This window comes from Drosophila erecta, unplaced genomic scaffold, assembly GCF_003286155.1.
Source record: "Drosophila erecta strain 14021-0224.00,06,07 unplaced genomic scaffold, DereRS2 tig00000055-arrow-pilon, whole genome shotgun sequence".
Lineage (NCBI taxonomy): Eukaryota > Metazoa > Arthropoda > Insecta > Diptera > Drosophilidae > Drosophila > Drosophila erecta.
In genome coordinates this window covers 9,105,785-9,132,333 of record NW_020825200.1, presented here as the reverse complement: position 1 = coordinate 9,132,333, position 26,549 = coordinate 9,105,785, and the positions used below count along the sequence as shown (strand labels likewise).

The following is a 26,549-nucleotide window of genomic DNA, read 5'->3' as shown; positions in this document are numbered from 1 at the left end:
ATGAATTTGTATACTCATATGACCACAGTAAATCAAACCGCAAGTCAGTATTTTTGGGGGGCCTCTGTGCGGTCACATCCCACCCCATCCACATGCAACCCACTCCGCCCCCACAGTGTACATAACAAACGGGCTTAATTGGCAATTTAGTAACCAGTTAAATGTGCGCGGCAGGCAGTCCCATCGTCAGCGCGCTCCTCCGGCACAATGTGCTCCTGCGAGCTGGTGGGGTCCTCCGGAGCTGGTACTCCATCTCCAGCCTGTGCGCCTCGCCGTGCAATCTGAACTATAGATCGGAGGCGCGCACTTTCGCGACGGACGGGGGAGCCTCCGCTCCAGCTGCGTCCACCCAGATCTCGCACCCAAAAACAGTGAGTGATTTCCAAAAGCTTCACGAAGCCACCAAAAAGAAGTTCCAATGTAAGCCTCAACCATTCGAAGGCATATGCATATATGCGTAGTATGTGCACGATCTATAAATACCCAGCCGCCAAGTGGTCCCATTAGTGACACCCCCCGTTTCGCACCACTTGACATTTTCAGCCAAGAAGCTGCCCTCTGATGTGCATCCAGATGCGGTATTCGCCTGCAACGAGCTCGATCTTAGCGAGGTGCAGGTGTATGGATTCGATTACGACTACACCCTGGCCTGCTATAAGCCCATCCTGGAGGACCTGCTGTACAATCTGGCCCGCGAGATGCTGGTGAAGAGGTTTCGCTACCCGGAGGACATCCTCCAGCTGGAATACGAGCCGAACTTTGCGGTGCGCGGCCTGCACTACGACGTGGAGAAGGGGCTGCTGGTGAAACTGGACAGCTTTCTGCAGCTGCAGTTGGGCTCGGTATACAGGGGTCGAACCAAAGTGGAGGCGGATGAGGTGCTGAAGCTCTACCACAACCGCCTGCTGCCCATTGCCTACGTGGAAGGGCCCAATAATAGCTACAGGGTACGTACATATCTATATCTTATCACCTAGCTTGCGATTGGGCTTTGTGTTTATCAATCAGTGATTGGGATCAGTGATTTACAATCTTCTTCCGAACAGCATAACACCAACTCCAAAATGGTGCAACTGGCCGACCTTTTTTCTGTACCTGAAATGTGCCTGCTGTGCAATGTAATCGAATATTTTGAGCGCAATCGCATCGACTATAATCCGGAGATTGTTTTCCATGACACCAGGACCGCCATGGGTTCCTGCCATCCCATAATGCACGGAAAGGTTATGCGGAACACCGAGAAGTACATAGAACGAAACCCGAAGCTGGTCAAGTTCTTCGAGAAGCTGCAGCAGGCGGGCAAGAATCTCTTTCTGGTCACCAACAGCCCGTACTCGTTTGTGTAAGGCAATTGTAGATCTTTAATTTTACCAATATCACAATTTCTCATATCATAATGTCTGCATCTGTAGAAACTGTGGCATGTCCTTTCTAGTGGGCTCCAACTGGCGTGATTTCTTTGATGTGGTCATCGTGCAGGCTCGCAAACCAAAGTTCTTCACAGATGAATCTCGACCTATAAGGCTGTTCGACGAGCGAACGCAGTCGCACTTGTGGGATCGGGTATTCAAGCTGGAGAAGGGAAAAATCTACTACGAGGTAAGACTGTCCCATTCCAAATTTGTGTAACCAAGACTGCAGTCTAATTTTCTACCCAGGGTTCGGTGAGACAGCTGCAAGAGCTCAAGGGCTGGCGTGGTCACTCTGTCCTCTATTTCGGAGATCATCCGTACAGCGATCTAGCAGATGTTACTCTAAAGCACAGCTGGAGGACGGGAGCCATCATCAGTGAACTTGCTGTGGGTGTTTTATATAAAACAATTAACGCATTGCCTCTAAGGGTGTTTCCATATTGCAGCACGAAATTAAAACCCTCAATCGTGAGGACTTTAAAATGAGCGCTAACTGGCTGCAAATGCTGACGCAGCTCATCGAGGAGACCCAGGATGATGATAGCGAGGCAGCCCAGATTTGCCTGAAGGAGTGGATGGAAGAGCGGGATCAATTGCGGTATGCAAATATACATTTGTCCAAAAGCGTACGATAATACCTCATTTACTTCCAACCTTTAACAGCAACAAAACGAAGAACGTGTTCAACGAGCAGTTTGGCAGCGTTTTCCGCACCTATCATAACCCCACGTACTTCTCAAGACGCCTCTTCCGCTTTGCCGACATTTACACCAGCGATATAACCAACCTGCTCAAGTTCTCCACCACCCACACCTTCTATCCCCGACGGGGAGTAATGCCTCACGAATATGCCTCCCACTTCATCTAGAGAAAGTGGAAACGAATGCCCGTTAGGATGCTCAGATTAGTTGTAGGTGAAAAGAAGTGCCAGTGCTCACTGCTTGTAGCTCGAAACTAGTGAATTTAATGCGTGTATATCGTTAGTTACATTGTTGCTCAATAAAATCGTTGTAATAGTTCAAGAAAACCTCGCGATGCTCGCTAGCCAGATATTCCACCTTACCTTTCATCTCTAAAAGTTCCTTTTTGCTGGTGCGGCATTTCTTCTGGGCTATGATATCCCACAAATAGGTCATGCGGGCAATGTATTCCATGGAGGTATCGCCACACTGCGCAGCAGTGCCTTCCAGCTGTTTTCGTATAATCCTCGCAAGATCTTCATATGCCAACTCATCCAGGGAAGTACCCTCTGTTTGATGATGATAGTTCATGAATTACGTAATTACAAAAGCCAGCTATAGCGTACCATCTATCTCCACAAAACAGGCGTTCACCAGTTCCTCGGCCAGTAATCTTTTTAAACTGTGGTAATCCACAAGCCATTGGTCTAGATCATCGAATGCCTTGAAGAGCGCCTGCCTTTTTGACGAATCGGCACAGCTCCAGATGAGTTCAAGGAACTCCTTGTACCAGGCGAAATGTTGACGCTCCTGGCAGACCGTGCAAATAATCGGGTTCTCTATATTGGATGCCAGCCACCAGATGAGATTATTCCGTTGAACTTTGGCGTCTGGGAGGAACTCTTGTCGGCAGTTGGGGTTTTCGCAGCGATAACGATGGAAAGAAAGCTAAAAGTTTAAGAAGCACATTTACAAATGGCTGTGCATGAATTAAAAAACATACATAGTTTTGGTCGGGATCAGTTTGTGTGCACTTAGTGCATGCGCACTCAAATTTGTAGACGTCCTTTAGGGGTTCGCATCGCTGAAGCTTTAAGCTGTTCATGTAATCCCTTGTATAGCAATTGAAGATCTCCTCGCCGTGTAAAATGTCCTTTGCAGCGTAGTTCACCACAGAACACCCATCGAACTTGGTGCGAATCGAGGGTTCGCATGCGTGGTTGCACAAGCTCAAGTTAGGCAGATTGATGGCTGTAATAAGCTCCGAGTGGGATAGATTGTGCAGCTGCCCGCGTTTCAGGTGTCGAGGCTTTTGCCACAAATCCGGCTGCAGCGCGACAAACTCATTTGGCTCCATGCCAACTACGAGCAACGCATCGCCCACATGCCCATTCGCCAGCAGCTGACCGGCGAATCGAAGAATCAGTGCTGATATAATCAGTTGCCAATCTTCAGTGCTGGCCGACATTGAGCGGAACTGATCGAAGAAATCGGTGTGCCCTTTCAGATAAAGTTGAAGAAAGTTGGCACAGAGGATGTGGTAAGTTAACTCCGCCTTGGAAGCCTGATCTAATAGACTGACCATGCGCAGACTTCGCAAATACTCTGGAGCGTGCTCACATACTTCCGGTTTCCGGGCGAGATTCATAATTTCATCCCAAATACTCTGTGCACTGGTCCTCTCCTGCAAATGAGGCATTATGTGGGGAATGTAAGCCAGGACCAATCGCAAGGCCAAATGCGAAACACCCAACAGTTTGAGCAGATCCTTTCTGTAGGCGGCGCACTCGTACTTATGGATGGCCGAGTGTGCTTCCCGACATTTCCTAGAACAGTAGACCACCCGTTGATGGCACTTGGGGCAGGGTATGGGGGCGCTCATTAAGCTAGCGGCGCATTGCTGGCAAATAAGCAGTTGTTGCAGTGGAACAAAACAGGAAGCTCGCTCGGAAAAGATTACATTGCCTTTGCTAATGTTTTCCTTAGCCACCATATATCGTCCACGCTGACCAGGATCTGTAAGGCTGAATAGTAAAGGTCAAGAAACCAAGAATTCTCCAGTGTATCAAATTGGAAACTTACATTTCCCCTAAAGCTTTATCCTCCACTTTCTCTTGTGTTTCCTGCTCGTTGGCTTGGTTCTTGAGTAGCTCCAGTTTCTGCTTCAGGTTGTCCAGCTGCTGTTGGAAGCTCTCGTTAAGCTTCAGCTTCTCCAGACAATCCAAGTGCTCCTCCAGCAAAGCAATCTTTTCCAGCTTCCAGGCGCAGTAGGCCTGCCGCATGATCACCTTGTGCCGCACCTTTTCCGGATATCCACACTCCAGCGCATTGGCGCAGTCGTCGTAGGCTTCTCTGTAGTATCCGTACTCCTGCAAAGCCATTCCTCGGTTGGCGAACGCCAGCGACAGCTCATCCACGGCATCCTCAGCCTCGAATACGGCTGCCGTATAAAGCCTGCAGGCATTCAGAACCGCATCCTCGGAGGAACCTCTGAACACAAGGTTGCCTTCCTCGCGCAGATTTCGCGATCGTTCTGCGCACTTTTTCGTGTCGTGTGGTTGCTCGAAATCCTGTAGCAATTTGATCGCCAGCTGCTGAAATCTCTGCCGCTTGTCCACTGGCAGTGCGGCCAGTGACTTGAAGGTTTCGAACTCATCCTTGTAGTCCTCATCCAGAGTTATCAGTTCGTCCTGCTTGGAGAAAACTCTGGCCAAACGTTCCATGTTCGCCAGCTAAATAATCTGTTTACAAAAATTAAATCAGGCGCTTGGTAATTTTTAGGATATTTTTGGGTAGCCGCTATTGAATGAATCGATTATTTTTCAAATAGCACTTCAGTTCTAGTCTATAATTATTTAAAATTTTTTTAAAATTGAAAATGTGGTACATACATGTTAAATTATAAAGACTGTTGAAACCCTTTTAACTGGTTGAAATTAAATTTTTTACGAACGCGGGGTATATCAGAATCTGTAGTATCTTCACCAGAACTCGAAACAGCATATCCTTTCAAAGAAAACGAATTAACTTTTCATTAGTCGGAACAATGATTTCTGAATAATTAAGCCCTAATGAAAACCTGTCAAAATTTCCTAATTATCGATCTGCCGGCGGCTATCGGATTTCTCCCACCACCAAGGGGAAACGTAAACAAAGTCCGGCAGAACGCACACTCATGCAGGATTGCAGAATTCCGTCACGGATTTCAGCAAATTTACGGGTTTCATCAGTGGAAATAACTTCGGTAGCTCTCTACAAACCTTTTGACTGCCAATAGTCACTATGAAAGACGCAAAGGTGAGTTTCCCAGCAGATCGAAATGGCCCCCACAGTTACATCATGTCGGTTGGACTTCGCTTGTTGGGTCTCTGTATTTTCCTGTTGAAAAACGTGAAAACTGACCAAATTGGATTTGAGTTTCAGCCTTTTCCCGTGCTCAAGAATGATAACCTGCTGCGGGCCGCACGTGGCGAAGTGGTGGACCGTGTGCCCGTGTGGGTGATGCGCCAGGCGGGGCGCTACCTCCCGGAGTTCCAGGAGCTGCGAAAGCTGCACGACTTTTTCACCGTCTGCCGCACCCCAGAACTGGCTTGCGAAGTGACCATGCAGCCATTACGCCGCTTCGATCTAGACGCCTCCATCATCTTTTCGGACATCCTTGTCATTCCGCAAGCGCTCGGCCTCACCGTGGAGATGCACGCGGGCGTGGGTCCTGTCCTGCCTCAACCCATTGTGGTGCCGGAGGATCTCAAGCGCCTTACGCCGGACGGAGCCTTGTCCCGGCTTAGCTACGTGGGCGACGCAATCACCATGATGCGCCACAAGCTGGAAGGTCGAGTGCCGCTCATTGGCTTTACAGGAGCGCCGTGGACACTGATGGGATATATGATCGAGGGTGGCGGCAGCAAGACCATGTCAAAAGCTAAAGCTTGGCTCAACGAACATCCTGAGGACTCCAAGCTTTTCCTTAACCTGCTGACCGACGCTATTGTGGACTATCTGGAGATGCAGGTGAAAGCTGGCGCCCAAATGCTGCAGGTATTCGAATCCTCCGCCGAGCATCTCTCAAAGGAGCAGTTCCTAGAGTGGGGAGTGCCCTACCTGAAAAGAATACGTGACGAGCTGGTGGACCGTCTTACAAAGAAGGCCATCCCCGTGGTTCCAATGGTAAATCTAAATTCAAAGATCTTATCGTGCTTACTAAATGGAATTTCTTTGCAGACGCTTTTCGCTAAGGGCGCTGGGCACTCGCTGAAGGAGCAGAGCGAACTAGGCTACGACGTCATTGGCTTAGATTGGACTGTGGATCCTCTGGAGGCACGCAACTTGGTTGGACCGAACATTACGTTGCAGGGCAACTTGGATCCCCAGGACATGTACCGCGATCCTGAGGAACTGCGCAACCTGACCACCGAAATGGTGCACAAGTTCGGCAAGTCGCGTTACATCGCCAATCTGGGACATGGAATCACTCCCCAGACTCCGATTACGAGCATGGAAGTGCTGGTGGAGGCGGTGCATAAGGCTCTGTAAGGTGCGCCTTACTCTAACCTTTAATTTTATGATGCTTTTATCGAATGCAATAAAGACAATTGGCCTTGGGTTTAGGGTAACCTTATTGGAATGTTATATTTAGCTGGTGTTGAGCCTGTTCTTGCTGAATCTTATCGTAAATCATCAGGATACTGCCACAACAGACGAGCAGGGTGCCCAGGATGACTTCTGCGGAAGCATATAGTATACAATGTGCAATAAGTTATACATAAACATTTAGCTTACTCCTTCCGGGCAGCTTTTCACCCAGCGCATATCCAGCTATTGCCGTAAATGCGAAGCTCAGGGAATTGGCCACTGGCACCGCCACTGTAATGCTGGTTCGCTGGAGCGTCCATACGTACAGAGCACTGCCGCACTGGTTGAGTCCAAAGGGTATCCAATAGCGCCACCGGGAGCCGATTGTGCGTGCTTCCTGGACAAAGTTGCGCCACTTGGAGCCGGTATCTCTCACCGACTCGATTCCCTGGCTGCCGAGCCGAATGAACGGATTGGTAACGCCCCACAGGAGGCCCACGGCAACAAGTTGTGCTAGAAGCAGATTTTGAGAGTTGAGCACGATTATATTTTGGATTATTTACCTGCAATCTCCAGCATACTAATTTGTTTACATCTGATCAGCTGTTTCGTGGTACCTCATCGGTTTAGAATCTAAATTTCAGAGCAACAATTTGGGGCATTCCATTTATAGCTATTTTATATTTATCATTTAATTTATTTATAATTTAATTAAACAAAATACACATGAATTAAAATATACATTAATAAAATATACACTTTGAGATTCTTATTTAGAAAACATAAATGTTAATGGATTTGAATTTTGCAAATTTAAAAGTATTACAGATGCTAAATAAATTTGTTTTTTTTGAAGTTTGCATTTTGGTATGTCCTAACTTTTGGAAAACTAATTTGATTTCTTTCCAACAGGTACATTACTCTATTTGCATAAAAATCATTTGAAAAAAAAAGTCATTTCAATTGACAACTAGTGAAACCAGAAGCATAAACGATTTGAAAATGAAAATTGTTAAGTAAGCTTTTGGGGTCAATGGGTCAATCAATTCTAAAATTCAAGAAGTTATTTCCGTAATATTACTCTTTATGGAATACCCTCTTTGCGGAATACCGTCAAGCTAGTTTATCTGGCAACACGATAGTCACGATAGCGCAGCCACACTATTTTCTGCTCACCTCTAGCATCTCTTCTTCTATCCTTTTCTTTTCGCTGCGTTTCCGGAAGAGGTTCGTAATTTGCGATTTTATATTTAAATCGAAAAACATCGCATGTTTCCACGAAGTAAATGCAATGAAACTGAGTGCACAATGTACCGAATCGAAAAACCGATCACGGCGTATGTTCATTTTCCCTGTGCATCAATTTCACAGTCATTACTTGGCGGATGGAATATTCCTTTGAAGTTTTGTTTATGTTGTGGCAATGACTAAATTTGATTGTTACACACTTGCAGGATATTGAGTAGCACCGTTTCGGGCTAAACAGCACAATGACCAAGACCAAGGGCGAGAAAATCAACAAATCCGCGATCAATGAAGTCGTGACCCGCGAGTGCACCATTCACTTGGCCAAGCGTGTCCACAACATCGGCTTCAAGAAGCGCGCGCCCCGCGCCATCAAGGAGATCCGCAAGTTCGCCGAGCGGGAGATGGGCACCACCGATGTGAGGATTGACACCCGTCTGAACAAGCACATCTGGTCCAAGGGTATCAGGTGCGTAGTCCCTACACAGCTTGGAACTAGCATCCTCTCTAATACGCCGTTAATTCCTTCCAGGTCCACGCCATTCCGCATTCGCGTGCGCCTGGCGCGTCGTCGCAACGACGATGAGGACTCCCCCAACAAGCTATACACCTACGTGACCTATGTGCCGGTGTCCACGTTCAAGAACTTGCAGACCGAGAACGTCGAGTCCAGCGACGACTAAGCAACGTAACTGACGGCCAACAAAACACGGTTAATAAAAAGTAATTTTTATTTAGAAAAAACAAACAAAACAAGTGAATTAAAGTGTGGTAAACTGCGGCTGCACCAAGTAGACTGCCTCCTGCGTGGCCATGGACAGCAGTCGAAGCTTGGGGCTGGGCAGCTGGAGCACTTCCAAGGCATGAACCCTGGGCAAGGCACTGTCGCCCAGGATCTGCTGGAATCCCGCTGCTCCGCGGTGCTGGTAGATGCTAAGCTGCTGCTGCGGCAGTACGTTGGATACGCAGAGCAGTAGATCATCGGACTCTGGCAGATGCATAAAGCGCATTATCCGTGACTGCTGAGCGTCCTGGAGTTCGAGAACTTGGTCCAGTTGGAAACCGCTTGTGTCTAGGCTACCGAAGCTGCGAAGCGATTAAAGCCTTTGTAAATGCCAAATTAGTAAAGTGCTCATGTATCTACCTGTAAATTCGAATCTCTGCTGCTGGCGATGAAGCCATTAGTGCCACATATCCGCTTTCCATGCCAGCACATCGTTGACTAAGCGCCATTTGCTCCACCTGCCCATCCATCAGTCTGCTCGATAGGGAGTAATTGCCATTACTCCATTTCCATAGCTCCACCGCTCTGGCGGAACTAACTAGAATGGGCATCTCATCTGTATCAGCGACCGCCAGCAACTGTTTTACAGCCCGCCTGGGCAAGATTGCTTCCCTGCTGTTGTTCTCCATATCTAGGCATCGGATTACTATCTGCTTTTCTTCCTGTAGTGCCCGGCACTCAAATCCATGTGATCTGAACTGCAGTTTGTTTGGGGTTTCTGCATTCTCAGTGATTTGATCCAAGATTCGCTTCTTTAGCTGTGCCAGTGCGAATAAGCCTACAAAAATAAAGCATTCAGTTAGATTCATGTGGACTTTGGAATACCCTTTCTATATATGTAATTTGCGCTGTTGATATTAATTGGCGTTAGGCTTTTTTTTTAAATGATAACTTGGGTTTATATCTTAATCTACGTTGAAAGATTTTAATTTTTTTAGAATTTGTTTGGACCCAATTGAAAATGCTTAGGACTCTTTTAAAGGGTATATCAAAACAACAGATATGCGAGCAAGCCAGTGAGGTTAGACTGCTAGCATTTAAAAGCAGAAATCGACCACTTTTCCGGCAGAACCAGAGCAGATTGCGATAGACCAACGACACCTCGTAAAGACCATTACAATTTACCATGAAAAGGCACTTGGGGACATGTCTTTGGGTCCTGTGCTTGGCCTCCACGGCGTTTTCCAGCCTTGCGGTGACTACTTCGCCCAAACCAACGCTAGCTTCGGCGTTTAGGTGAGCAACGCGTACAGTGCATTCTTTGTTTGCTTAGATCCGCCCCTTTGCAGTGGAAAATCCAAAACAACCGCTGGTACCACTGCCGTGAAAGCGAATAAGACGACGGTTGAGCTGCTGCCCATGGTCATCAACACTTGGAAATTCACGGCTGCCAATGTGCTGGCCTGGCGGATTCTCAAGCAGAGCAAGGGTGGACTCCGGCAGACGCGGAACGCGGTAGTAGAGGGCTGTTCGAAGTGTGAGAAACTGCAGTGTGACCGAACGGTGGGCTATGGCGGATCTCCGGACGAGTTGGGCGAAACCACGCTGGATGCAATGGTTATGGACGGAGCCACCATGGATGTGGGGGCAGTTGCCGGGCTGCGACGCATTAAGGATGCCATCAAGGTGGCCCGGCACGTTCTGGAACACACGCAGCACACCATGCTGGTGGGTGATGCGGCGTCCGCTTTCGCCAATGCTATGGGATTTGAGTCAGAATCGCTAATTACGCCAGAGTCGAAGGACATGTGGTTGCAGTGGACGGCGGAGAACTGTCAGCCAAACTTCTGGAAGAACGTTCACCCGGATCCCAAGGTCTCCTGCGGTCCGTACAAACCGCGGCCGACTCCCCTGACCCGCTGGAAGGAGGACCGTGCCCGGAATGAGTACGAGATCGGACGCAAGAACCACGACACCATTGGCATGATCGCTATCGATGTGGAAAGCAATATACACGCCGGCACCTCCACCAACGGGGCGCGTCACAAGATTCCCGGACGGGTTGGAGACTCCCCCATTCCGGGTGCCGGTGCTTATGCAGACAACGAGGTGGGTGCTGCCGTAGCCACCGGTGACGGAGATGTGATGATGCGCTTCCTGCCCTCACTGCTCGCTGTAGAGGCCATGCGGGCAGGAAAACCGCCTGCTGAGGCAGCTCAAGAGGGCCTTCGCCGCATTCTCAAGTACCACAAGGACTTTATGGGTGCCCTCATCGCCGTGGATCGGCTGGGAAATTATGCCGCCGCATGCTACGGACTGGACGAATTCCCCTTTATGGTGAGCAGTCCAGCCGGAACAGATGGGCCCACGCGCTTGGAAACGGTCAAATGTATAGCTGGTCAAGACAAAGTAAATGTCGTGTCGTTGTGAGGTGGCGGAAACTATAAATTATTTCAATAAAATGTATAATTCGTTGGGTATCCTTGTCATTAAACATTGTGGTATTCAAAAGGCGGTATTTGTTTGGGCCTATCGGCAGAGCGATAGGCGAGTGCTTATACCGTAAAGTAGTAGTAAACAAATTATCGATATGTAGGGATTCTAACATTATGGTCACTCTTAAGTACAGTGGTAAGTGTAGTTGGTATCCGTATTAACACATCACGAGCTGTGATAAACATATTAACAATAAAGTATTAGAATAGATTGGAAAACGAGATTTTAAATATTTGATAATATCTGGTTATAATAAAAGTACGGAGCACAACGGAAATACTTGATTCAGTTGTAAATACTTTTAAAACTTAGCACTAAGTCCGAAATGTTTAATATTGGAAATCAATATTTTTTTGCCGGGTATTAATTTATAATTGAAAATACTGGAAGTATGAATATTTATTTGTATATAAATAATATATATTAAAATTAAAATATTTGTGTTGAAACATTGCATCGTGAGAGTACTGTGCCACTTATATGTTGCAAAATTTGGCTCATCCCTAAGTTACTGTACCAAAAAGCGGCATTTCTGGTATTTGCATGACGCACGGTCACATTTTCCGCCAATTTACCGACGCCAAATACAGAAGAGGAAAAGAGAAGCGAACGGTGCGAAAGCGGAGAGAAAAAGAAGCGAATCTAAGTTATATATATTAATTAGTGTGTCGCGTGTAAACAAAACAGCCTCCAAAATTATCAGGAACGCGCAACCAGCGGGCCGCAAGTCGCTGACTAAGATGGCAATCCAACTGGACAAGATTCTGCAGGACATCGCTAAAGAAAAGGTACTGCATCCAAACAATGGCGGCGCCAGCAAGCAGGAGCAGGAGGAGGCGTGGGCCAGGATCGGGCGTCTCAACAAGCTTTCCGTGCACGAATCGCGCTCCATCTTCATAGTGCTGCAGAAGAAGTACGAGCAGGAGAAGCAAAAGGGCAATTCGGCGTGGAAGCTCTTCAGCTTGATGCATCAGATTCACCAGGAGCCCAAGATCTCAATCAAGGAGGAAAAGTAAGTGGCGTATATAGCCATCTGGGAATGAAAAACTAACAATAATTCGAACTTCCTGCAGTGATCAAGTTCCCATGGACGAGGTGGAGGAGTACGAAATGCTGGAGGTGCAGGAGCCTGAGGACGAGGATGACGCCCATCAGTACGGACAGCACGCCAACTCTACCGGCTCGGCGTCCTCCGACGGTGAAAGTCCCACAAAGTCCCACAGCACCGGCTCGCCGGAAAAGGACGAGCGGGTGTACGCCAAACCCAACGTAGACACTCCTCGTCCAGCCATCGAGGAGAAAAAGCTGCTCAACACACTGGCTAATAACACACCGCGAAGTAGCTCGCTGTCCGCCGCCGCAGCAGTACTCCAGAAAAAGGGAATCACTGTGAAGAAGACGCCCAGCTCAGTATCTGGGCTTGTATCCAAACCGACAATTGGGCAACAGGCGCCAGTCAGTGGGCAGAGATCAAGCTCCTCGCGCACCACCATTCAGCTGCCAGATTCTTTAAAGCGCAAACTCTCGGAGGAGTACACCTCGTCATCGGCGCCAAAAAAGCCGTCCAAGGCAACGAGCCCGAAACAAGCAGCTTCGTCTGCAGCCGCCACTTTAGCGCCCACCATCGTTCCAGATCAACTGCCGGCGGGAAGTAATGTGGTGCATACAACAACTGCACAGCTGATGCAAGTAAAGAAGGAGCGTGAAGACAACCAGACACCGCCGCCGGGCATCAACATCATCACCATTCCAGCGGCGCAACAGATTAATGGTGGCGGTGGAGGACCGAACTCGTCGACAGCCGCCACCATTGCTTCCACCTCAGTGGCTTCCACAAACGGTTTTTCGCCACACATTGAGGAGCTGGACTTCAAGAATGACATTATCTTCGACCCGAAGATCAACGCTGCCTCCTCCAATACACCTGAGATTATCAACCTTGGCAACTTTGACAACTCGCTGCCGCCGACCTTTTTCAAGAATCTGTGCAACTCGTCGCGACACGAGTCTCTCGGGCTGTACGTGGCCAATGTGATGAACAGACTCTCTTCGCGTGCCTCCGCCAAGCTTGAGCTGGCAATCTTGCGCGCCATCCTTGATGTGCAGAGCGACGAACTGGAGCAGTAGCCCGACTGATACTCGCAAATTAAATGATTACTCAGCTTACTTATTAGACAAACTCGAAGGTAGTTATGTAGGCCTGCCTGAACCCTTTCTCGTATTTATCGTATAATTTTATTCGTGTTTAAACGTCTGCGTTGTGTGCTGCCCAATTGTATGATGTATTTACCCACAGTTCTGGTATGTGTATTCGTACCAGTTGAGAAAAGATTTTAAAGCTAAATTTAAAATGTACTTCTAATATTTGAGATTTTGAATTTGTCCCTATTTAAGGTTCAATATGCTACTTGATTTTAAAATACGTTTATATGCAAATAAATCTACATAACTTACTTGAATTTTGGCCAAACAGATGCTTATCCGGTTGCCAGGTATACGGGACTACTTCGTTAGACATATGCTCCCAGATGGCCAGTACATCATCGTTGTCCAAGGAGATGATCTTCAAATGCGAGGCTTTATGAGGAAATTGCTGCAGCACAGCAAATCCTTCCAGCACTTTAGGTGGCTCTGTTGGTTGAGTTAAAGATACATAACTAAAGGGGAATTTGTATTAATATGTTTATAACATACTGGCCAATCTGTTCTTAATAGCTGCAACATTTTCCTGAAGCTGCTGCCAATCCTGAATGTTATTCGCTTGGACACCCCTTTTATTTTTGTAATAATTATCCAGGTACCCATTTTCGTTGCCCGAATCATAGTGTCCCACAATTAGTGGCTTGGTGAAGATCAGTTGGTTCTCCACGTGAAGATTGGGACGGTTTTCTGCCTTGCTGACCAGCAACTCGTTTACTGGCAGACCATTGACGTAATCCACCCAGAGATTCTTCACATTATTGCTCATAACTCGCTGCTGCTCGGGAAGACTGTTCGCCACCAGCAAGGAGCCCGGCACATCCTGCTCCTTGTCCATCAAAAGAAGCTTGTCCTCGTGCCAGGGGACACCATTCACAGTCCCCTTCACGGTAAGATCATTGTAGAGATTAACATTATTCAGCTGGGTAGTGCCAGCAATGCTGTGGTTCCCGTATAGGTAGGCTGCATCATTGATCCACTTGGCCAAAGGCACCTCCGCCACTTGGCTTTCAGGGGTAGTATGGAGGCGATTTATAATGCAGCTAGGGACGGTTTTCAGTGCGTCGACTGACGAGGGAGAATTGCTACTGTCATTATTATGAGGTATTCTCACGATATCATTAGTTAGGTTTAAGTGATTTATCATGACGTGGTTCAAATTTCCCGAAATAAGAGCCTCTGGCAGTTCCCATTTTCCACTTATAGAGTGAGATCCGGCTGTTTTCAACGAGTGAGCTACAAAATCATCAAAATCTAGAGAGAAGTTGCTAGGAAAAGATAAAGATAGATTTTAATATAGTATACAACATTTAGAAGCACCGAAATCTTTACACATTCCAGAAAAAAATAATTGGTAAAGTATAAAATTTAAAAATGGTTAATATAGTTTAGAGTAGGACTTATATATATGAGCCGAAAATTAATTGTATTTAAAATACATAAATTCCTCTAATATTTAAATTCAACGATAGCTGGTTGGATCGATAATAGTTTTGAAACCATCGATAGACCGATGCTTTTGCCATCTCTAGCTGTCAGGCGCTTGGGATTCTAGCGAAGACGTTTTTGTTGTTTCAAATCACAAACCTCTGCTCTGCCGAAACTGCCCGACCGTAAAAAGTGCATTTAACCAAACCCAATCAGCGACCAATTGACGAGGTAATTAAGCACACCTACCACTATTCGAAACAAGTGCAACCCCCGCACCGCGCTTTTTGTAAACGTGTACAGAAATTTCACCTGCCAAGCGGAATGCACAGCTGACTTCTGCTGATGCAGTGCCTCTAAAACTGTTAGCGCGTAAACAATTGCGAAAGTGAAACGTGATACCAACAATACACCTGTCAACTGCCCCTTGCCCCATGATCATTTGGTCAATTTCACTTACCTACTGGAGCCCTCCATTAAAACGTCGCTGCTGCCACGTCGTAGTTTTACGTATTTGGCGACAGGAGGCTGTGCGAACGTGACGTCATGCTGGAAGCTCAGGGGATTTTTCAGCAGATTGCTACGCGTCCGGCTGAAGTAGTTGCGCCTGATGTGTTCCACTTGGTGCCCGTTGATGGGTCCCTACGGCAAAAGGCATTCTTGTACACACCATAGGTTTCTGATGTAGAAAATACACACACCTGGAATTCCAGCAGGCCTTCAAATTGTCCAGATTCCAGTTTTAATTCCCTCAACGCAATCTGCTCGTTGTCCAGCCACACTTGATCTAGGAGGTTTCCAAGATTGTGTCCATTCAGGAGGTGATAAGAGGGTTCTCCACCAAACCTTACATTCTCCGCCACAAAGGTGTCCACATTTTTTCCAGTTAAATACAGCTCCAATGCCTCCAGAGGATAACCATTCAGGCTGGCTATGTTAGACAATTCTGCGGCCTCTAGGTTACCCTCTATGCTAACTGGAGAAGAGATGTAACCTCCACCGTTATGGTAAATAATGTCCTCTGGGACGCGGAGTAAATTCAAGTGATCCAACTGTAGCTCCGATTGCAACACAATGGGATTCGCTGAGAGGTAATGTTCTTATAGTTGATGACGTTGTAGTAGTCCGTATGCTACTCACCAAATCGCACCATTTGCAGGTGCTCCGATGCGTTGAGTCTATAGCTGCGGTTCTCCAGATCTTCAATGGTGTGGTTGTTGAGTTGCCCTCTCAGCCAGAGGCCTTGCTGGCTGTCCAGGGAAGACAGCTGCTGGGGGGCTGTGAAATTCTGGTCCCCGTCGGTCTCCAACCAGCAGCTACCAAATGTATTAGCTTCGATTCCATTTAGAGAGTTTACAAAGCTGAGGGAACTGATGTTTACATCATGCTCAAAAGTAAAGTCGCCAACGTATTTGATGTTGCCCGCTAGTTGCTGCAACTGCTGCTCCAATCGGACCACCTTCACTTTATTGATACTGTCACTAAGCCACAGATTCTGGGCGTGAAGGGTGCCATTAAAATCGGTTGGCATATGCCAGCTGTCCAGGGCCTTGCTTCCATGCTCGTAGATTGAGGACAGTGTTTGGCCAAAGAGATGGCCATTTAGGTGCAGATCATCCACGGTCATTTTCCCCACATCCAGGTTGTCAATATACAGTGTTCCATTTGACTTTTGATCCTGACCTGTTTGAAGGTAATCCTCAACTCCCAACCCATTCAATAACACCTGTGATGAAGTGACCTGGTCCATTTCCACGCCTTGTAATTGAATTGTAGTCGAAATAGTTTGGTTGCCACTCTTGCTGAGCAGCATTTCCGTGAGTCTTTCCGTATCTATGCCATTTAGCCATTTGATCTCACCGAACCCATCGATAATCTCTACATTCTGGGGAAATATCTTACTTGCCTGCACCAACTGCACTTCAGCAACGTTCAGTTTAACCAGATGTTGCAGATCTCTTGTATTGAGGAAGCTCAGCTCGGTTGTGTTGGCAATAAGGGGCTCCGCAAAGTTCAGACTCACATCCTCCAAAGGTTGATCCAGTCGCAGGCTCCGACTCAATGCTTCTGCTGCAGATTTCTGCGTAGACTCGTCCACAAAATCTTTCATTTGTAACAGCCGTCCAATGGTCACATCGCCGTCAACAACGAAATCACCATTAAGTGGCAACGATTTGTGGGTAACTTTTGCCGGTGACATCGCTCTCAATTCAGCACCCATCATTTGACCCTGGAGAAATATAGGTTTATAATCTACAATTTTCCAAGAATAAAATATCTGTGGTTACTTACCGCTATGGTTATGGGTTCCATTACTCGAACATTCTCGAATCGCACGGAACCCTCGATGATCTGAGTGTGATTTGCCTGCTTGGTCAGGACATCAAAGCGCTGACGATCGACGTGGATGTGATTAAGCCGCTGGTTGATAAGCAGCCGATTCACCTGAATTGGTTGAGAAAACTGAACATCGTTTTGGACAATGAAGTCCCCACCATCCACTGGAATCAGCTGACCCAACGGGCGATCGTTAATCTCGTTGTTATTGACTTGGACAGCGTCGGATTCAAGATGATCCAAGTCTACAGCTGCCTTGATAAACTGCACATCCATGTTGCTGCGTTTTAGAGTCAGATCAAAGAGTTCTGCCCATTTGAAGCCATTTAGTCGCCCGTCAATTTGCAGATCCTTCACTGTTAGCTCCTCCAGCAGAGGTTTTCTTTCTTTTCCGGCGGATTCGGTGTATTTCGCGCTTACATAAACCTTATTGGCAGACACGGAATCGTAAACAGGGTTCCTCATATCAACTCCATTGATATGGTCTGCTCTAACTGTGCCGTGCACCACCAGAGTGTCCACGGTGACTTCATCGAAGTTGAGTTCCTCATTTGTTTGATCAATGGATCTCTTATTGGGATGTCTGGAAGCTGCTGAAGTCGCTTTCTGTTCGATCTTATCCAGGGCGTGCTTGGTTAGCTTTAAAGCCTTCCAGTAATTAGGTGTGAGCTTCATGTGCTTATCCTCGAACTGAAAATACATGTTTTTTTAATCAAAATAATTTGATATTCGTGCTACTTACCGATTTGGCGTTGACTTTTTTGATAACCGACCATTTTAGTTTCTCCTCACGGTGCTTTAACTTGTCCTATATGTATATACATGAATTGCTTAATTATTGAATCTGATAAAACACAATACTCACTTCCAGTCTTTTTAATAGATGCTCCAAATTTACTTGCTCCAAACGCTTTCTTTGCTCCCGTGCCCAGTCAATGATTTGCTGGCGAAGAATGTTGGCATGCTCATCTTGTTTGTAGAGTGGCTGAAAGATGTTTGTCTCGTTGGCCGCCATATTCTCATTCGCAATCACTGTGTATTGGACAATCTTAGTTTAGGTTGTAAAGAAGCCCACAGATTCCTACCCAAATAGCTATGACCACCCTCCTCATAACTTCTCATACGTGCCACTCCACGACTCAGAGCTCCCTCAGTGAACTGCACCTTAGACTCCTCAAATCGCCAGTCGTTGAGGTTGTAGATCTTGACATCCTGTTTACTACAAGCAACCAGGAGTAGAAACTTCTCCGATATTGAGTGCTAAAGGATACAACATTTTATGTTGGCCATTGAAAGTTTGATCCGAAATTACCTGAACTGGCAAAACCCTCTCCAATGCATAGAAACTCAATCGCTGGTAGGGCACAAACTGCCCCTTTTCAAAGACATAAATCACGGTGTCCGCTTCGCCCACCTCGGCGCCAGTTCCTCCAAATGTGTTGCCCAGAATGAGAAAGTGCCTGCGGCTGACCTCGTTTACTGGGAGGCTGAAGTACTTTACGTCCACGGCTCCATTGCTGCGCAGTCGCTGGAAGAGCTGAAATCTCTGGGACTTGGCATCCCATCTAAAGATCGCTGAGTGGGTGGCAGTTCGTCCCTCCGCATCTGCGTAGTTGGCTACGGCCACATAGTCGGTGTAATCGATGCCGAAGGCTTCCATTCTACGAGCATTGCTGCAGTGAATCGCGCCCATTCTCTGGAAACTCTTGCCCATCCACTTGAAATAGGGACACTGCGCTTCCGATTCGAAGGCATGCAGTAGAGTAAGTTCTTGGCTGCTGATCCGAAGGTACATTCCCCGCAGATGCGTTCCCGAAAAATATTGCACTGTCCGTATCCCCGTTTCCGGGGAAATCTCATAGATGGGTGATCCTTCGCGGGCCTGACTTACGGGTTCTGTAAGATTGTAACTTACTGCAACGTAGCCACGTCCAGCGAAGGCCAGGCAATCCAGAGCCACCGCTTTGGGTGTTTCCAACTCCATGAGCAGCTGGTAGTCCTGCTCAGCTGGACGCCAGCTGTAGACGGCAAAGTGACGCAGTCCTGCGGCATTTTTATGCAAAGCCGTTGCGTACTTGACCGTGGGCAGTTGGAGGATGCATATGTCGAGGGGAAAGGACACTGGCACGGAGGCCACTCGCGTTAGTCCATCGAAACTGAAGCTAGCTGGGAGAGGAGGCACAAGATATTTAGACAATAAGCTTTATAAAAACTAATCACATACGATTCTTCTTCAGCTCTTTGTACTTTAAGTCGCCTACATCCCTAGGTTAGGGTCGTACGTAATGCGTCGCCGCTGACTAAACCAAACAATTCTTTCTAACTCTTCGTTAGCCATGGCCGAGGAGGAGCTGCAAACCTACCGCCGCTGCATTGGCCAGCAGCTGGAGGAGCTGGAGCTGTTGAGCTCCATATATTGCGCGCCCGGAGAGCTGCATATGCTCGATGCCGGCGTAGTGGCTGATTTCAATGAGTTTCTCGAGGAAGATAAGACCAAACCGGCAACTAGTCTACTCTCCCATTTGGAGTATGTGGTGAAGCTAACACTGCCGGGCAAACAGTGCGTGGAAGTCCGAGTGGAGCTGCCGCATTTATATCCGCTTTTGGAACAGGCACGCGTCAGTGTATACACTGCGCTACTGGGAAAATCCAAGGAGCAGTGTTTGAAGAATGATTTAGAGAAGTATCAGAGTGAAAGGCGCGCGGAGGACGCAGAGCCGTACATCTTCCAGCTGTTGAGCTGGCTGCAGGAGCACCTCGAGGATCTGTTCAAACGACCAGCTTCCGAGTTTGAGGTGCAGCTAGTAGCATCACCAGATCCACAACAGCCACCAGTCAGTCAGCTTGAGAGAATTTGGATTTATTCCCATCACATAAAATCCACCGCCAAGCGGCAGGAGCTGATTCGACAGGCCCGTCAGTTGGAACTCACGGGATTCAGTCGACCCGGAAAACCGGGCATCATATGCGTGGAAGGTGAGGCCGCGAATGTTCAGCAATTTTGGCGCACAATCAAGGCCCTTCGGTGGCAAAAGATCTCTGTGGTGCGGAATGAGCCTCGGCAGCGCAAGCGGGGATTCGAGGATTTCAGCGAGCAGCTTTTCAATGCCGAAGAGGGCGTCATGAACATGGGCCAGTTCATTCGGTTCCTCGAGGCCCACGGATTTGGCTACATGAAGTCTGAATTGTTTGGTTTAGCCTGAGCGGAACGCCCAGCCAAATTTAAAGTGTAAATAAAGTTTGTTATATCATTGCAAACCTTGGTCGAAGAACTGAGGCACCTCAGTCGCCCTTTTGTGGAGCAGCGATGTGTGATCCGAGTTCAGGAAGTGTGTGGGATAGGTTTCCTGGAAGTTTACTGCGAAACTGATCGCGCGGGCGATCGCAGCCGCAAAGATCAATATAAACAAATTGCGACACATTTGATACATATATTTATTTTTTTGTAAACTATACAAAACGTAACATTCAAACTGTACCACGTGCACTGGTTGCAAAGTAACTTTTACTACCAGTCATCATAGTTTACGGTTCTTAAAGCTTCATTTAGAGATATAGTCAGATGTTTGGATACCCTGTTTCGTAGTGGGCGTATCAGAACTGAGAGAAGTTTATATGTTGGTATTTTTCCATTGGGCCTTTACAATGTATCAGAATATGAAAGACATAGTACTTGCTTCTCTTCAAGTTCTTTTATATAAACCCGTCTGCCTCGATTTCTGATACAAGCAAACCAGTCGGGTCATTTTCCATTATCTTGGTTGACTTGGCCGATTCCTTCTCCGAGGATATATCCTTGCTTACGTCCCCCTTTACAGTTCCCGCCTGTTGTGCTGCTTCTGGGCTCCGTTTGCCCTTCCTCATGAAGGCGCAGTAGCAGCAGTGATTTGATGTTTTAGAAACCTTCTTCATTTTCGCAGCCTCTCGCCAACGGCGAACCCAAGAGATTTGGTAGTAGGCCCTTCTGAAGTTCTCGTTGTTGAAGCCATAGATCAGCGGATTGACGGCGGCGTTCAGAAACATCAAGTACTGTGAGATGTACCAGAACAGCTGCATTCCACTGCTGACAGAGACATCCTCGCCGAAGTATTTTTCCCGCAGCACAACTAGAATGGTAAATGGCAGCCGTAGGGCTGCAAACACAACGACCACAATGAACAGTGTCTTGGCCACGCTGCGTTTGTAGCTCACTGTAAGCGGATTCTCGCGACTGAGGACCCGCTTTTCATACCGATCGAGCTGTGCTTGAGATGGCTTATTAGTTGTAAACCCAGATCCATGAGACCAATCGTTGCTTACCTTATAAAAGATGGCTATGTAGCAGATGAGCATGATGCCCAATGGCAGCCACACCAGAATGGTGATTAGAACATACCAGTACTTGGGCAAGATGGAGGTGTTCTCCTTGCAGTATCGCTCCGTAAAGTTCTTCCAGACGCGCACCTTGTAAGAGCGATAGAAAGCCAATGGTGATGCCAATAGGATGCCCGAGAGCCAGGTGCAGACGACCACTATCTGGACGCCCCTTGTGGTGAGGCGCGTCTCCATTGGGAGCACGATGGCCGTGAGACGATCGTAGCTGACTACCGAGAGATTGAGCACGGCTGTGATGAGGAAGAGCACCACCAAAAAGCCCTCCAGCTTGCAGCCCACGCATCCCAACTGGTAGTTCTGATAGAAGTCGTTCACCATAAACATGGCTGGGCAGATGGCCAGGGTCAGTAGATCGGCAACGGCCATATTTGCAATAATCAGATTGGTGGGCGATCGCAAGGAACGATTGGTGGCTATCAGATACAGCATGGTGAAGTTTCCATACAGACCAAAGGCAATCAGTGGCAGAAACGTGCAGATCTTCCAGATGATCTCCCCGCTGGACTTGTGCAGCCAGATGCGCTCGGCTGGGAAGTCCCACTTGCCGAAGTCGAACTAGGGGAAAAGGTTTAACTACTGTGCAATTGGAACCCTGCTCATACTAACTTCGTCGTTGCTTGAAAGCAAAGCCATTCCGTTGGATTCCTGCCTCGTCGCCAACCGCAGAGGAACTGGCTTAGCGTTCGCCCAATAAACATGACCAAAACTTGATCCCTCTGAATTTTGTTAGCTGATTGACAAAGCTGTTAGCAAGTGCCACAGATAGTGCTAGCTAAAAGCTAATGGCCCTGCGATTTGGCCATATGTCGCGTCACTCTCGGCGATTCTCATAAACTCCAGTTAGCCTTTTGGAGGATTGTTTTTGATTTTTATTGAGGTATTTTCCGTTTTCATATTTCTTCAAATACTAAGTGAAACATGTTACGGGTTTAATCGATGTCGAGTTTTCGGAAGGATCCCTCAGCACCGAAAATGGAATCCGCACTAACACGCTTTCCAGGTCGCAGATGCTCATCCACTCCGTACTGGGCATCCTCTGCAAAGTAGCTCCTATAGGACAGCAATTGCTTCTCCGCCTCCGCCTGAATGTCGGCTATACGTCCATTGGTGCCGCCATATTCTTCCGGCAGGTATTCGCGTGGTATCACCTCATTTAATTGCTCCAGATTTTTGTACACGTGAAACTGCAAGAGTAGAGCGCCATGTGTGTTGGATGAGTCAGGCAAATAGATTACTCTCTGCCAAACGTTTCAATGATAAGACGCCCCAGTGAGTGGTCAACTGACCTTAGGCAACGCTGTTCCACACACTGTGCATCACAGTAGGCGGGCACAGCTCCAAAGCTAGTTGCTTTGATTCGAGAATTATTAATTAATAGTTCAAGGGTGAGAGTCAGAGTGTCAGAGCTCTTCAACGCACATATCAGCTGCCTGCTAGACCAGCTGATAATCTCGGTGAAGTGTCCGATAAGGGAGCGAAAATAAATTAGCAAAAGTGGCAACGACTATTCAATTATTCTAGCCCACTTACCCGCTGCTGGAGCTTGCTGGGCATGAGGCTCTTGGCCAGATTCAGTAACGCCACTCCCTCCTTGGGGCAATTGATCAGGTGGACTCCCTTCAGGCGAGTGGGCTGTGCCTTCTCTGCGAATATGCCCATCCTTTTGATGAGCGTGAAATCCAGTTGGGCCAGAAAACTGAGGCTCAATTTGGCCATGTCAATGATCTCGACGTAGCCGCTGATGTTGCTGTGGTCATCCTCACGGATTGACTGTTCCGATAACATGGTTTGGTAGCGGAAGAGATCCAATAACTTGAACTGCTTCGGATCGAATTTCTCATAGTTCGTAAGCTGCAGGCGGGGTCCATCGACTCCCCAGGGTTTGGGCAATCGAACATAGGTTCTAAATCGAAATGTGAGTTTTTTAAGTATCCTTGATGAGCACGGCTAAACTCACCCAGATCGACACAAGATTAGGCTCTTTTCGTCCACCAATATTTTGCCAAAGAGCTCAGGCATCAGCGTCTTGATAGTGTAAAAGTGATCCAGCTTGGACTTGGTCTTCTCCAGGCTGAACTTGCAGCCACGCAAGAAGCCGACCAGGAACTGGTCATCCTGGCGGACCTTCAGATGGGGTTGCTTGGCCAACCAATCCCGCAGAGCTTTCAGATCCGCTGGCAATCGCTCCTCCACCTCGTTGAGTTCCGTTTCGGCAATGCGTCGAAGCTCGACGCTCAGGGGACGCAGATCGGCCATTTCTGGGTAGTCGCTTGCTTCGTGGCAGCTGGATGGCTACTAAACGCGCTTCCTAATCGCACGGCGGCCAAAATCCCAGGCCGAAACGGAACCGTTAAAAGCTAATCTGGTGCTTTTATGGCCACTCATTCTGCTGATAGCGCACACAACCATCAAATCCAGCCCATTTCTGTTGTGTGGGCGGTCGAAGTCTCTCGTCGGCGCAGATAAGATTACGGCTCGACTGCATCTGTGGCGGGTATGCGTGCAGCTGGTGAAGAAGCCGCTGAGTCTGCGGATAGAAACACGCCACGGTTCAAACGGCTGTGAGCATGCAGACGGTATCTTATCGCCGGGTCGGAAAAGCACAGTTGGCTGGAATTACCCAATTGGGCTTTAAAAGTTAATGCTATTTCAAGTGGATGTGTTTTCTAAAAATAGCTAAGTAAAATGAAAAAAAATTGTATTTTATCGAACAAGTGAGAATTCGTTTATGTATGCTTAAAACAACCAGAAACCACCATATTAGGGAGGGATTGCTTATGGAGTAAACTTAAAATATCCCAATAAATATCATAAGCTGAAAGACAAACAAACGGATCAAGATCAAGAATATATATACTATATATGGACGGAAGCACTTCCTTCTTCCTGTCAATGAAGCATCAATACATACGTCTACTTCGAATTCATTACCTTAACCGAAACTTAGGCTTAAATATATTTTCAAGTGTACTTATCATATCCACGAAACATTGCTATTTGTGCTTGCTCTATCGCCCACTGATATCGCATAATCTGAAGCTCAAATGGCTTGTGTTTTTGGGGTGCTTCTGCACCAGTGTGCTCGCTGTCCAATCCGGAGTATTCCCGATCCTATCAGAATCGGAACACAGTCCAAGCAGGCGGCCGCAAACTTTTCTGTTAGTCGTGCTCGCACCTGGCCGCAGAACACACACCCCTTAGCACACGCCAAAACTTCGGTATCGTATCTCAAAATTTAAGGCAAGTATCCATCGATTTGCAGATCCCCTGTGACCATGGCCAAGATACGATCGCTGGTGCCGGAGCTGGCCGAGGTGGCTCGAACGCAGCTCTGCGAGGATCCGTCCTCAATGGTGGCGAAGATCGAGGCCCTGCGGACCTGGATCTCCGAACAGAATTACCTGGAGGCGCGGACCGACGATCAGTTCTTGGTGGCCTTTCTGCGCTTCTGCCACTGGGACGTGGAGGAGGCCAAGAAGAGAGTACTCTTCTACTACACCTACAAATCCAAGGAGAGAGAATTGCTCAAGAGTCGCCTGGTTGACGATAAGCTGCTAGAACTGGCTCGTTCAGGGTAAGTCGGGGACTCCCCATTTTCTGCAGATGCCTGTTCTAGAAAAACGTTTCCATTTGCAGAATCTTCGCCACATTGCCCAAACCTATTGGCCCTGGGGGCCCCCGTATCCACTACACACGTATGGGCCACATTGAGCCTTCCAAGCACAGTGTCAGCGACATTTTCCGCTTTCACGCATTTCGCGCTGAGGTCGAGATCAACACGGACGACAATTGGAACATATCCGGCGTGGTGGAGATTATCGATTTTACCAAGATCCCCTACTCCCTGCTGCTGCAGTTCGATCCTGGTATGTTCAAGCGCATGAATGCATTCCTAGAGCATGGTATCCCAGCGAATTTGGTGGCCACCCACATTGTTAATGCCTCGAGGGAGACGCAGTTTGTCCTGGGACTGGTTCGGAATGTCATGAAGCAAAAGGAGCTGGTGAGTCTAACAGGGAACATACGCGATCTCGAACTACTAACCCTTTGCTACGCATCCTGCAGTTACACATCCACTCTAACGTCGAGTCTCTGCAAAAGGCCATTGGCAAGGAGTATTTGCCCGTGGAGATGGGCGGCGAGAATGGCTCTTTGGCGGATGCGATGACGCGGTACGAGACCCAGTTGACCAGTTTTTCCACGTACTTCAAGGAAGACGAGCGATATGGCGTGGATGAGAAATTGCGGGCGGCCAGTGAGAGGGAGCAGGATAGGGCCGCTCCGTTAGTGACCGTCGTTCCGAACGACGGAACCTTCCGGAAGCTAAACTTCGATTGAGGCAATGATCGGGCAGGAAGTTTTACATTCTGATGCACATCCTATAAGTACGCCCTCTTAACACACAGCCCGATATATGCACACTGAAATGTATAGACACAACAGCGATCTTTGGTCATAGCAGAACCTGATATTTTATAAATGAAACCATAGAGGAGGAACATCGAAACTAAAAGCAAATTGAACAATTTGATAGACAAGTTCACACTAAATCGAAATAAGAAGCAAATGGATCGCCATCAAATGGCACAAAAACCTCACAAGTTTGTCGATTTTAATTTATTGTTGTCCTTATCAACGCACACACTTATACACATTCTAACGTCCGGTCGGTGGGAGTTTTAACTATCCCCGAGCGATTGATTCATTCTACCATGATCCCACAATGCATTTTCATGACGAAATCCTCAACGTCTTCTACTTGCGTGCTAAGTTGTTGTTGGCTTTTATTTTATCGCATACTTTTATAAATACGGTACATGAGTATATATATTTTCGATATTTTTTCAGTTGTCGTTTTAAGTGTCGTTTCTACTAATTTTTGATACTAGTTTACACATATACATGCATCTCTATATTTATGGATAATACATACATAGTTAAATGACTATATTTAAAAGTGACAATGTACTGTAGACCCCATGTTGAGTGCGTTAATAAATTAAAGCGAATTTGTTTAAATGTCGGTAAAACTAACACGCAAATTCTATCATTTGGGGGGTTCTATTTTTTGTATATGGGGGT

The 26,549-nt window shown here is 47.4% G+C and overlaps 12 protein-coding genes across 14 annotated transcripts; 7 read left to right on the top strand and 5 right to left on the bottom strand.

Annotated features, from left to right (window-relative positions):
- Positions 1-29: 29 nt before the first annotated feature.
- Positions 30-2,439, top strand: LOC6541301 (5'-nucleotidase domain-containing protein 3). 2 transcript variants are annotated; one of them, XM_015159546.2, is made up of 7 exons: positions 30-371; positions 544-947; positions 1,047-1,342; positions 1,413-1,599; positions 1,659-1,799; positions 1,859-2,010; positions 2,076-2,439. In XM_015159546.2, exons 2-7 carry the CDS (start codon positions 699-701, stop codon positions 2,278-2,280), a joined length of 1,230 nt encoding a protein of 409 aa, XP_015015032.1. In that variant the 5' UTR covers positions 30-371; positions 544-698; the 3' UTR covers positions 2,281-2,439. The 2 variants fall into 2 exon arrangements, with proteins under 2 accessions (XP_015015032.1, XP_001969183.1); XM_001969147.3 differs by having other exon boundaries at positions 30-420.
- Positions 2,351-4,961, bottom strand: LOC6541287 (SET and MYND domain-containing protein 4). Its single transcript, XM_001969146.3, has 4 exons — positions 4,175-4,961; positions 3,096-4,116; positions 2,719-3,040; positions 2,351-2,661 (listed from the first exon to the last, which is right to left on the bottom strand). Exons 1-4 carry the CDS (start codon positions 4,813-4,815, stop codon positions 2,393-2,395), a joined length of 2,253 nt encoding a protein of 750 aa, XP_001969182.1. The 5' UTR covers positions 4,816-4,961; the 3' UTR covers positions 2,351-2,392.
- A 227-nt stretch (positions 4,962-5,188) lies between these two features.
- LOC6543324 (uroporphyrinogen decarboxylase) lies at positions 5,189-6,721 on the top strand. Of its 2 annotated transcripts, XM_001969145.3 has the most exons (3): positions 5,189-5,389; positions 5,516-6,259; positions 6,314-6,721. In XM_001969145.3, exons 1-3 carry the CDS (start codon positions 5,375-5,377, stop codon positions 6,623-6,625), a joined length of 1,071 nt encoding a protein of 356 aa, XP_001969181.1. In that variant the 5' UTR covers positions 5,189-5,374; the 3' UTR covers positions 6,626-6,721. The 2 variants fall into 2 exon arrangements, with proteins under 2 accessions (XP_001969181.1, XP_015015033.1); XM_015159547.2 differs by lacking the exon at positions 5,189-5,389 and having other exon boundaries at positions 5,432-6,259.
- Positions 6,690-7,330, bottom strand: LOC6542195 (transmembrane protein 234 homolog). The gene is made up of 3 exons (XM_001969144.3): positions 7,228-7,330; positions 6,872-7,177; positions 6,690-6,814 (listed from the first exon to the last, which is right to left on the bottom strand). The coding sequence occupies exons 1-3, from the start codon at positions 7,241-7,243 to the stop codon at positions 6,708-6,710; spliced, it is 429 nt and encodes a 142-aa protein (XP_001969180.1). The 5' UTR covers positions 7,244-7,330; the 3' UTR covers positions 6,690-6,707.
- Positions 7,331-7,787: 457 nt separating this feature from the next.
- LOC6541272 (60S ribosomal protein L31) lies at positions 7,788-8,660 on the top strand. Its single transcript, XM_001969143.3, has 3 exons — positions 7,788-7,891; positions 8,119-8,378; positions 8,442-8,660. The coding sequence occupies exons 2-3, from the start codon at positions 8,155-8,157 to the stop codon at positions 8,590-8,592; spliced, it is 375 nt and encodes a 124-aa protein (XP_001969179.1). The 5' UTR covers positions 7,788-7,891; positions 8,119-8,154; the 3' UTR covers positions 8,593-8,660.
- On the bottom strand, positions 8,619-20,751 carry LOC6541760. Its single transcript, XM_001969139.3, has 13 exons — positions 20,353-20,751; positions 18,406-19,259; positions 18,179-18,353; positions 17,959-18,125; positions 17,836-17,901; positions 17,049-17,783; positions 15,897-16,986; positions 15,458-15,840; positions 15,217-15,398; positions 13,824-14,596; positions 13,584-13,760; positions 9,054-9,471; positions 8,619-8,995 (listed from the first exon to the last, which is right to left on the bottom strand). The coding sequence occupies exons 1-13, from the start codon at positions 20,522-20,524 to the stop codon at positions 8,671-8,673; spliced, it is 5,517 nt and encodes a 1,838-aa protein (XP_001969175.2). The 5' UTR covers positions 20,525-20,751; the 3' UTR covers positions 8,619-8,670.
- On the top strand, positions 9,676-11,808 carry LOC6541640 (putative N(4)-(beta-N-acetylglucosaminyl)-L-asparaginase GG24090). Its single transcript, XM_001969141.3, has 2 exons — positions 9,676-9,929; positions 9,983-11,808. Exons 1-2 carry the CDS (start codon positions 9,820-9,822, stop codon positions 11,061-11,063), a joined length of 1,191 nt encoding a protein of 396 aa, XP_001969177.1. The 5' UTR covers positions 9,676-9,819; the 3' UTR covers positions 11,064-11,808.
- On the top strand, positions 11,661-13,335 carry LOC6541951. The gene is made up of 2 exons (XM_001969140.3): positions 11,661-12,141; positions 12,203-13,335. Exons 1-2 carry the CDS (start codon positions 11,870-11,872, stop codon positions 13,254-13,256), a joined length of 1,326 nt encoding a protein of 441 aa, XP_001969176.1. The 5' UTR covers positions 11,661-11,869; the 3' UTR covers positions 13,257-13,335.
- On the top strand, positions 14,819-26,501 carry LOC6542758. The gene is made up of 4 exons (XM_015159548.2): positions 14,819-14,987; positions 24,730-25,041; positions 25,104-25,470; positions 25,533-26,501. Exons 2-4 carry the CDS (start codon positions 24,743-24,745, stop codon positions 25,803-25,805), a joined length of 939 nt encoding a protein of 312 aa, XP_015015034.1. The 5' UTR covers positions 14,819-14,987; positions 24,730-24,742; the 3' UTR covers positions 25,806-26,501.
- On the top strand, positions 19,398-20,401 carry LOC6542060 (RWD domain-containing protein 2B). The gene has a single exon (XM_026979338.1). It carries the CDS (start codon positions 19,430-19,432, stop codon positions 20,294-20,296), a length of 867 nt encoding a protein of 288 aa, XP_026835139.1. The 5' UTR covers positions 19,398-19,429; the 3' UTR covers positions 20,297-20,401.
- On the bottom strand, positions 20,755-22,100 carry LOC6543381 (neuropeptide Y receptor type 2). The gene is made up of 3 exons (XM_001969137.2): positions 22,074-22,100; positions 21,393-22,022; positions 20,755-21,332 (listed from the first exon to the last, which is right to left on the bottom strand). The coding sequence occupies exons 1-3, from the start codon at positions 22,098-22,100 to the stop codon at positions 20,787-20,789; spliced, it is 1,203 nt and encodes a 400-aa protein (XP_001969173.1). The 3' UTR covers positions 20,755-20,786.
- Positions 22,255-23,952, bottom strand: LOC6543160 (alpha-tocopherol transfer protein-like). Its single transcript, XM_026979337.1, has 3 exons — positions 23,425-23,952; positions 22,998-23,370; positions 22,255-22,651 (listed from the first exon to the last, which is right to left on the bottom strand). Exons 1-3 carry the CDS (start codon positions 23,721-23,723, stop codon positions 22,397-22,399), a joined length of 927 nt encoding a protein of 308 aa, XP_026835138.1. The 5' UTR covers positions 23,724-23,952; the 3' UTR covers positions 22,255-22,396.
- Positions 26,502-26,549: the final 48 nt, after the last annotated feature.

Bases quoted from the DNA above. Each gene is read 5' to 3' on its own strand.
- LOC6541301 (XM_001969147.3), top strand. From the start codon at position 162: ATGTGCGCGGCAGGCAGTCCCATCGTCAGCGCGCTCCTCCGGCACAAT. The intron at 948-1,046 runs GTACGTACATAT...TCTTCCGAACAG, and splicing joins GGCCCAATAATAGCTACAGG to CATAACACCAACTCCAAAAT. The intron at 2,011-2,075 runs GTATGCAAATAT...AACCTTTAACAG, and splicing joins GAAGAGCGGGATCAATTGCG to CAACAAAACGAAGAACGTGT.
- LOC6541287 (XM_001969146.3), bottom strand. From the start codon at position 4,815: ATGGAACGTTTGGCCAGAGTTTTCTCCAAGCAGGACGAACTGATAACT. The intron at 4,117-4,174 runs GTAAGTTTCCAA...TTTACTATTCAG, and splicing joins GATAAAGCTTTAGGGGAAAT to CCTTACAGATCCTGGTCAGC. The intron at 3,041-3,095 runs GTATGTTTTTTA...TTAAACTTTTAG, and splicing joins CTGATCCCGACCAAAACTAT to CTTTCTTTCCATCGTTATCG.
- LOC6543324 (XM_015159547.2), top strand. From the start codon at position 5,432: ATGTCGGTTGGACTTCGCTTGTTGGGTCTCTGTATTTTCCTGTTGAAA. The intron at 6,260-6,313 runs GTAAATCTAAAT...ATTTCTTTGCAG, and splicing joins CCATCCCCGTGGTTCCAATG to ACGCTTTTCGCTAAGGGCGC.
- LOC6542195 (XM_001969144.3), bottom strand. The intron at 6,815-6,871 runs GTAAGCTAAATG...ATGCTTCCGCAG, and splicing joins TGAAAAGCTGCCCGGAAGGA to AAGTCATCCTGGGCACCCTG.
- LOC6541272 (XM_001969143.3), top strand. From the start codon at position 8,155: ATGACCAAGACCAAGGGCGAGAAAATCAACAAATCCGCGATCAATGAA. The intron at 8,379-8,441 runs GTGCGTAGTCCC...AATTCCTTCCAG, and splicing joins ATCTGGTCCAAGGGTATCAG to GTCCACGCCATTCCGCATTC.
- LOC6541640 (XM_001969141.3), top strand. From the start codon at position 9,820: ATGAAAAGGCACTTGGGGACATGTCTTTGGGTCCTGTGCTTGGCCTCC. The intron at 9,930-9,982 runs GTGAGCAACGCG...GCCCCTTTGCAG, and splicing joins ACGCTAGCTTCGGCGTTTAG to TGGAAAATCCAAAACAACCG.
- LOC6541951 (XM_001969140.3), top strand. From the start codon at position 11,870: ATGGCAATCCAACTGGACAAGATTCTGCAGGACATCGCTAAAGAAAAG. The intron at 12,142-12,202 runs GTAAGTGGCGTA...AACTTCCTGCAG, and splicing joins ATCTCAATCAAGGAGGAAAA to TGATCAAGTTCCCATGGACG.
- LOC6542060 (XM_026979338.1), top strand. From the start codon at position 19,430: ATGGCCGAGGAGGAGCTGCAAACCTACCGCCGCTGCATTGGCCAGCAG.
- LOC6541760 (XM_001969139.3), bottom strand. From the start codon at position 20,524: ATGTATCAAATGTGTCGCAATTTGTTTATATTGATCTTTGCGGCTGCG. The intron at 18,126-18,178 runs GTAGGAATCTGT...TCCAATACACAG, and splicing joins GGGTGGTCATAGCTATTTGG to TGATTGCGAATGAGAATATG. The intron at 8,996-9,053 runs GTAGATACATGA...ATCGCTTCGCAG, and splicing joins GCAGAGATTCGAATTTACAG to CTTCGGTAGCCTAGACACAA.
- LOC6543381 (XM_001969137.2), bottom strand. From the start codon at position 22,100: ATGGCTTTGCTTTCAAGCAACGACGAA. The intron at 22,023-22,073 runs GTTAGTATGAGC...CTTTTCCCCTAG, and splicing joins TGCTTTCAAGCAACGACGAA to TTCGACTTCGGCAAGTGGGA. The intron at 21,333-21,392 runs GTAAGCAACGAT...TCTCAAGCACAG, and splicing joins ACATAGCCATCTTTTATAAG to CTCGATCGGTATGAAAAGCG.
- LOC6543160 (XM_026979337.1), bottom strand. From the start codon at position 23,723: ATGGCCGATCTGCGTCCCCTGAGCGTCGAGCTTCGACGCATTGCCGAA. The intron at 23,371-23,424 runs GTGAGTTTAGCC...ATTTCGATTTAG, and splicing joins CTAATCTTGTGTCGATCTGG to AACCTATGTTCGATTGCCCA. The intron at 22,652-22,997 runs GTAAGTGGGCTA...CTACTCTTGCAG, and splicing joins CCAGCAAGCTCCAGCAGCGG to TTTCACGTGTACAAAAATCT.
- LOC6542758 (XM_015159548.2), top strand. From the start codon at position 24,743: ATGGCCAAGATACGATCGCTGGTGCCGGAGCTGGCCGAGGTGGCTCGA. The intron at 25,042-25,103 runs GTAAGTCGGGGA...TTCCATTTGCAG, and splicing joins CTAGAACTGGCTCGTTCAGG to AATCTTCGCCACATTGCCCA. The intron at 25,471-25,532 runs GTGAGTCTAACA...CGCATCCTGCAG, and splicing joins TCATGAAGCAAAAGGAGCTG to TTACACATCCACTCTAACGT.